The following is an 8,163-nucleotide window of genomic DNA, read 5'->3' as shown; positions in this document are numbered from 1 at the left end:
TGACGGAATTCTCATACGACGTGCGAAATTCATAATGTTAACCAAAGTCATCCATATAAAAAATTCTCAACTCAAAAGGGGCAAAATCACCAAAAAAAACACACACCCGATCACATGATGGACCGCACCAACCATTTCTGCAACCCAAACTAAGAATGCAAAAGGTAAGAGGAAGGGAAAAATAGTCATTTCACAATTAAAAGTAAATTCAAAGAAATGAGACATTACAATAATTATACCAATTACACCAAATCCAATTACCAAGATGACTTTCCAAACAGGTTCTAAATCTTTCACAAATATAAAATGCGGAAAAGCTAAAATACCACCAAAGATTTGGTATAATAAGTACAAGAACTTCTAAATACGATGCAAGTCTGAAATTAAAATGACAAGTCTAGACATAAGAAATATTTTGTCTGAATACTAAAATAACAACATAAATAAAGAGATAGATGAAGGTGTGGGCCGTGGAACAACTCAGAAAGCTCCACAAGATGTGCTCATATTTGGAATCAAATATGCACCACAAAGGAGTGTAACAAGTGTAATATGAATACGAAACCACATATACTCAGTATGTCTCATAGACTGACAACGAAGAAGTAGTGACAAGAGTATATAAAAAACCACCCTCTAATTTTACTAAAATCAGATAAGTTTTTAGTTAACCCATAATGACATATAAATAAGCCTTTTTTCAAACAAAAATGACATTAATAAACCAAATTTTTAGCATATGTCATAAATACATTTTTTCTCAAAGTTCTGTGTCATATTTGGATTCTTTTCCCAAATTTTAATGGATTTAATAAAAGCCCAAAAGAAAAAAAAACTTTCAAAGGGGTGGTAGTTAGAGAAAGTATATGGATTCACTAGACAAATACTTAGAATTGGTCTTTGCGTGACCAATAATAATAAACAAAGTACACTATAATAGGAGTATCTTATCTCGATGGGTTCTCATATTCTCAAAATCTCACCTTTTGCTTCTTCAACCCCTCTGATTTTCAACGCCACCCCATTCTTGAGATTCCAAGCCAAAAGGGTTGTTAGCATTTGTGGCCATCCCAAGACCCAATTCAGGTTTTCATCATCATCATCTGGATTTGTTCCTTCAAGTAAGAGAGGGTTCAGAGGTGGGGTTGTTGCTATGGCTGCACCAGGCTCCGTTCACAAGTCAGAGGAAGACTGGCGTGCAATTCTATCTCCTGAGCAGTTCCGTATTCTAAGACAGAAAGGCACTGAGTATGTTCTTCTTCTTTAATCGCTCCGGTTTTTACTAATTTTAGCTAGAAATATACAAGTAGTTGTTAATATTTTTTAGATCTACAACTCAATCTGGAGGATTATGGATGATCATTTTAGATGTTCGTTTACTAAATTCATGCTGGATTTTTGTTTTTCCTCTCGAGTTTACTTATTATAAGAAATGCTTGTTATTTCAAGTTTACGCTTTTAGCTTGTAAACTGATGTCAGTGACCGGTTCAGGCTTTTATAACTTCAAGAATTTTTTGTAATGTTTTAAATTGCAAGAGGCCTTAATGAGCTTCTGCAGTTTCGTGACTCTACTCGGTATTTTCTATAAATTCTCATGAATAATTTGAAACTCGGTTCTAATATTTGTGTAAAGTCGGGGAGAAAGTGCCAAGTTTAATGAAGGGTAGGATGCAAGTTTGTGGAGTTTCTTTCTGAATTCACCCAATATCCTGTTTAAATGACGAGAAATCTTGAGAATGTCAGATGTTTGAAGAGCACTCGTCATGAGAATCATTTTTATTTGAAGAGCACTGGATGGATCTTGGGTTAAATAGGGGTCATGTAATGAATTTCAGGGTTCTTAAACGCAATGTTTGCTTTCCCTGGACATTTTTTCTGTTCCTATCTTTTTCCATAAGATGTGTGTGTCGTGGGGGTGGGGGTTGCGGGGGAGTCCTCTAAACAAGCATTGTGGAGAATTTGTTCACCGCTTTGGTGTGAGGATAAACACAATTCTGTGATGCTTAACATTTAACTCATTGCTATGTTACCTTTGAAGTAAACACTGTTACATATCCACAAGGACATAGCTCCTAGTTGTAGAAGGCTGGTTAGCTAAGTTTATCACATTTAAGTGTGCCTTGTTATATGCTAATTTTCAGAATCTCATCTTTCTGGTTGGATATGATGCAAGATAAGAGCTTCTTCAAGCAGAGTTGCTTGAACTTGTTCTCCTCGTGTAGGCTCAACATGTTTGTTTATAAAAGTTCAACACCAATCTTGTGATTCAATATAATTTTATTTTCTTCTACTTTGGAGACTCAAATTTTCAACAAGGGAAGCTAACATAGTGGAATGACCATGATGCTTATTAATTAATTAATAGATGAATAATTTATCATAAAGGATTACTTCACAGGTATCCAGGTACCGGAGAGTATGACAAGTTTTCTGGTGAAGGAGTCTACCAATGTGCAGGATGTGGCACTCCCCTCTACAAGTCCACAACAAAATTCAACTCAGGCTGTGGTTGGCCAGCTTTCTTTGAGGGTCTTCCTGGAGCAATTAATCGCACTGTGAGCTTCGTTCTCTTGCTCCTCGCCAGATCATTACAGTTTTTTCATTTTTAAAATCTTGTGATAAAAATACTCATTATCCAGGAGAGCCATTGTTTTTATGTGGGGTCATCACTCCCTCTCAACTTCTGGGATAGAATATAGAGTTCGTATATGAGGCTACAATAATAGGAATGCCCTTCCCGCCATTGAGACCAAAAGTAGAGTCTAGCCTTAGATTTTGGGAGGTCTGCCTCCTTATATTAGCACCTTCTTTTAACTTCCATTTGCTACCTTCAATTACTTCTCTCTCTTCCTGCAATTTCCAAATGATGCTGGAGTAAAAAGTGAAGATAAACTATTTTTCATTCCTACAACAACAATATGCCTAGTGTTATCCCACAATGGGCTCTAGGGAGGAGGAGGTGCATGCAGACCTCACCCTTACTTTGTGTGAGGTAAAGAGGTTGTTTCCGATAAACCCTCGTCTCAAGGTAAGTGTTATCAAAAACAGATTTGACAAATATAAGAGAAAAACTATGGTGAAAATACTGTAGATAAGAATACTGACAACAAGAATAGTTGAGATAACTCAAGTATAAGAAACAATAGTAATAATACAATTGAAGAATAAAATAATAATAGAGTAATACTAATGAGTAAAAGAGGGAGCAAACAAGTGTTCTGTGATAGAATCATGCTCTCGCATGAGAAAGAGAGAAATCACTTGACTATCTTCTAAACCTCCACCCTAATCCTTGACCTCCGTCCTTCTCTATCTAGGATCATATCCTTGGTGAGTTGAAGATGCGTCATATCATGTCTAATCACCTTTTCTCAATTCTTCATCGGTCTACCTCTACCTCTCCTTAGACCTACAACTGCCAATCTCTCGCACCTCCTCACTAGGGCATCTTTACGCCTACTCTTTACATGTACGAACTATCTCAGCCTCGCTTCCCACATCTTGTCCACCACTGAGGCCACTCCCACTTTGCTTCATATATTTTTATTCCTAATTTAATCTTTCCTACTATGCCCACACCTCCATCTAAGCATCCTCATCTCCGCTACTGTCATCTTCTGAATGTGTGAATTATTGACTGCTCAACACTCTGCCTCACACAACATAGTGTGTCTAATAGCCACCCTATTGGACTTTCCTTTTAAGTCTCGATGATATGTGCTTTTCACATGATGTGAGCCTCTATTTTATCCACCTTGTTCAAATACAATGTGTGACATTTGATTTCGCCATCTCCTTGAAATACTTGAAGCTTCCTTCTTGGGGATAACATATGTATCAATCCCCACTTTCACATCCGCCTATTGTGATGCGTTATTGAACTTGCACTTCATGTACTCTCTTAGTTCCGTCTGCCTGAAACCTTTAGACTCTAGGGTCCATCTCTAGTCTATCGTTAATTTTGACGCACGTCTCGTCAATCAATACTATATGTCATCTGTAAATAACATACACCATGATACCACCTTTGAGTATATATCAATTTATCCATCATTACGACAAATAAAAAAGGGCTAAGAGCTTATCCCTAGTGCAACGCCATCTTAACTGGGAAGTGTTCGCAGTCTCTTTCCATTATTCTCACTCGGGCTTTCACTCCATCGTACTGGTAGTTGCACATGTCCTTAATCGCTCTACTGTATGCCAGTAACAAACCTCTAGACTTCAAGCATCTCCACAAAACCTCCTTGGGACTTTATCAAATGCTTCTTTTTCTAAGTCAATGAACACCATCTGTAAGTTTCTTTTCCTATTCCTCGACTACTCCAACAATCTCCTCAGAAGATAAATGGTGGCAAAAGGTGGAGGATTTGTGGCTTAGGTCGCAGGTTCAAGCCCCACACCATGCAAAGCAAAGCCCGGTATTTAAGTGGAGAAGGGTAGAGGGGCGGGCCCATTATCCACCGAGTTTAGAAGGCTGCGATTGGTCCAAAGGGCGGGTCACAGACGGATTTCTCGGTTATCAAAAAAAAAAAAAAAAAAAAATAAAAATAAATGACTTCTAGAGTTGATCGCCCCAACATGAATTCAAATTGGTTCTCAAAAATAGACGCATCCTTCATTATATTCATCTCTACCACCCTCTCCCTAGTGTGGCTTAGTAGTTTAATACTCCTATAGTTGTAATTTTGAATATCAGTATGATGGGATCATTGTACTCCACCTCCATTCTTCGAGCATTTTAACTCGTCCTAAAAATGACATCACTACCTACTTTACCTGCTCTTTTCCAAAAATTCACATGAATCCCATCTGGCCTGATCGTTCTTCCCCCTATCATCTTACGGATTGCACCTTTGACCTCCTCAAACTTTATATGCCTATAGTACCTAAAATCTTGACGGCTCTCAGAAAACTCTGAATCACCCAACACAATATTCCTGTCCCCTCTACATTGAAGAGTTTATGGACGTATGCTGGTCTATCGGAACAACCTCTCTTAAGGTAGGTAAGGTTTGCGTAAACTGTATCCTCCCCAGACCTCACTTGTGGGATACACTAGGTATGTTGTTGTATCTGCTATCCTCTCTTCCTTCTTCACAATCTTATACTTCTCCTTATTAGTCCTATTTTCCGTCTCTACCACATGTAAGCTCTTGGCTTCCACTTTCCCTTGGACCTCTATATATTCGCCCACCAGCCCCCTTTATGTCTACCAAAGTTACCCTTCGAGACCACTTAATACTTCTCTAGTTATTTCCCTAATACAATTGGCTATCGTAGTCCACATATTATCAATAGTCACCCCCTCCCCCCTAATCCTTGGATGGTCATAAATTCCTTGTCCTCCTCTTCCTTGGGTTGTAAGATACCCGGCATAACCTTGTCGTCCTTGCAGAACCTTTATTGCTGCCACCGTTCTACGAAAGGTGATCAAGTGCTACTGCCTCTTGAAACTTGAGTTAGCTATCACCAAATCCTGTTTGTGATTCCTAAAGTAATTTAATGGTTAGATTTTTGAATTTGAGAAAGAAAACACCAGCCCCTTTAAAAATTGACCTAGTAAAGGCTTTATGAAATTTTTGTTCTATTACTTTTTCTAAGATTTTAAAAAGGCAGTCAACACACATGGAGGTATTCCGTTGATTTTCTCGAATGTGTTGGTAATGAGATTGCTTCTACAACATTTCCATTTTTTGCCTGGGTCCTCCTTGGTAGTTTTTCTAGATTTGACATTGTGGCAGTCTCTGATGTGTGATACAATTGTGCTTTTCAGCCTGACCCTGATGGCAGGAGGGTCGAGATTACTTGTGCAGCTTGTGGCGGCCATCTTGGTCATGTTTTCAAGGGTGAGGGATTCCCTACCCCAACGGATGAGCGCCATTGTGTCAATAGTGTTTCCCTCAAGTTTACACCAGCAAATTCTTAATCCATCGCATTTGGGATGTGATGGTTATCACAGCTTAATCTCTTTCATGCATAGTTTATATGCTGTTATGTTAACTACTGATGGCAGTGTTGTTTTTTGGAAATAAAAGTTACTTTTAGTCTTGTGCTTTCTTGGAAATGATTCTTAACCTCTTGTAATTTAGCTTCAATATATAGGAAAATCTAGACGAATTCAATATAAATATTTTTCAACTTTGATATAACTGCTGATGCACGGAATGCTGTTCATATCTCAAGTCCAATGTCTTTTCTTACTAATTTGTCATGACCCAAAAGTCGAGGTCATGATGGCACACACCCCGAAAACCCCCAGTAAGGTGTGTAAGCTGAAAATAACACACATATGAGACTCCCAAAGGGAAGTCATGCCACAAACGATAGAAAAGAACAACAAAGAATATCTCAAAACCTGGTGGCATAAGTATAAAGAGCATCTAATACAACTTTAGAGTATGAAACACATCACAAGTCTCTGATAAGAAATAAAGACTGAAAATATGAGATGGAACTAATGGTGGTCTGGAAACAAGATCTCACCACCATTTAGAAAAGATCTCCAAAGCTAGAAACAATCAGCCACCGTTCTTTCAATTTAATCATTTTAATATGAACTTCAATTGCTTTTGTTTTAGTAATTTTCTAATTTATTAGTTGTTGATTATTTAGTAATGGTACTTTTATGACGATAATACATTTTGATTTGTAACAATTCTCACATGGGTCTTTATTAAAATAAAAAATAAACTACTCACATGGATTATTTTATTAAACGTTTTTTACTTTAATTTTACCACAAATTTAAATTGTGATAAAGAAATTATATTTACTCAATCGTCTCATTTAAAAAAATCAAGTAGATCAATTTTTTCAACTAATTAAAGTCTTACACTTAATTATGGAAAGATCAAACAAACAAATCATAAAATCTGAAATAGCTTATAGAAAATTTAGATAGACAGGAATAATTATATACATTCACCCGGTTCAAAGCTGAAATACTCCTAATATTGTGTTTAATAAGCTGTTTAGTGTTCCTTTATAATTTTATTAATAGACCAAATATGTATCATTAGTGTGTCAGAGGAGGAAAACAATTAGCCGTTTTGCTTATCATTTTAATTCAGAGTTAAGTCAAATTAATTCTACCAAACTAAAGAAATAAAGCACCAAAGTATAACAAATGGTTAATTAGATGACCATTTTCCTGCAAAGATTGTACTGTAATTTTTAGCTATGTTAGCAATTGGAACTCCAAGAAAAGTTACATAAAAGCTTTGACCCACCCCACTTTGCCCTATTTCATCACTCTGCTCTGCCTGGTTTAGCCTTTGCCATGCTCTACCCCAATTGTCATCCCTAAAACGAGTAGCTGTTTTGAGGTTTTCATGTAGAAGACCTTGTCATCATCCCCTGTAATGTTCTCAATTAACTATTAACCTTACTATAAAGTACCACACAAGAAGACTTAGATCGAATTGCTAAAACCAACTCAGACCTTCCTTTGGTACTTGCCCATGTACAATCTAGAAATGTTGTGAGCACTATGTCCTTAAGAGTATATATACTTCTCCAAAACCCAAACTCTATTTTAGTCTCTTTTTCTGTAATGTCAACTGTAAGATCACTCACCTCAGTAGCCTAAATGTATAATCATCTTGATCGCTTATAAATTGCACATTTTTCACCTAGACTTCCCAAGTTAACTTGAAAAAAAAACATTGCCTATTACATTCCCCAAAGAATATAAACAGAAAAATAAGTTTTTAGCACATAAAAGATGAACCAGCTATTATTCATAAGAACAACTATTCAATAAGTGATGAAAACTTAAATGCCTACATTTACCTGCTAGACATAATAGCTGCTCAACAACAGGGCTCAGGTGTTTAGAACACAGAGTGCCTATGGTTTAGTTTCCCCGATTACTCATCTCATCATATAAAAAATCTCAGTCATACTTACCTGACTTTCACGGCACCAGCAGCAGAACTGCTAAGATTTGGCCAAAAAAGCAGACCACTTTCTTAATAAATAGCTCATCATCACCATCTTCCAACTCATCATTAGCGAGTTTCAAGTAACAAATGCATCTTCCAGCTTCAGAAAAGATAAAGCCACAGATCATGGTGGATGAATCTCATGCAAGATCTTGGAAGCTTGCAGATACTCTGTTAACTTTGTGACTAAGATGCATTCATACTTAGTTAATGCAA

The 8,163-nt window shown here is 37.0% G+C and overlaps 1 protein-coding gene across 1 annotated transcript; it reads left to right on the top strand.

Moving 5' to 3' along the window:
- Positions 1-910: 910 nt before the first annotated feature.
- On the top strand, positions 911-6,151 carry LOC125821090 (peptide methionine sulfoxide reductase B5-like). Its single transcript, XM_049500503.1, has 3 exons — positions 911-1,248; positions 2,400-2,556; positions 5,778-6,151. The coding sequence occupies exons 1-3, from the start codon at positions 956-958 to the stop codon at positions 5,928-5,930; spliced, it is 603 nt and encodes a 200-aa protein (XP_049356460.1). The 5' UTR covers positions 911-955; the 3' UTR covers positions 5,931-6,151.
- The last annotated feature ends 2,012 nt before the right edge of the window (positions 6,152-8,163 follow it).

Source organism: Solanum verrucosum, unplaced genomic scaffold (assembly GCF_900185275.1).
Source record: "Solanum verrucosum unplaced genomic scaffold, falcon-dt-bn FXZP01000225.1, whole genome shotgun sequence".
NCBI classification, from domain to species: Eukaryota; Viridiplantae; Streptophyta; class Magnoliopsida; order Solanales; family Solanaceae; genus Solanum; species Solanum verrucosum.
Note: the sequence above shows the minus strand (reverse complement) of the source record. Positions and strands in the feature narration are given on the sequence as shown.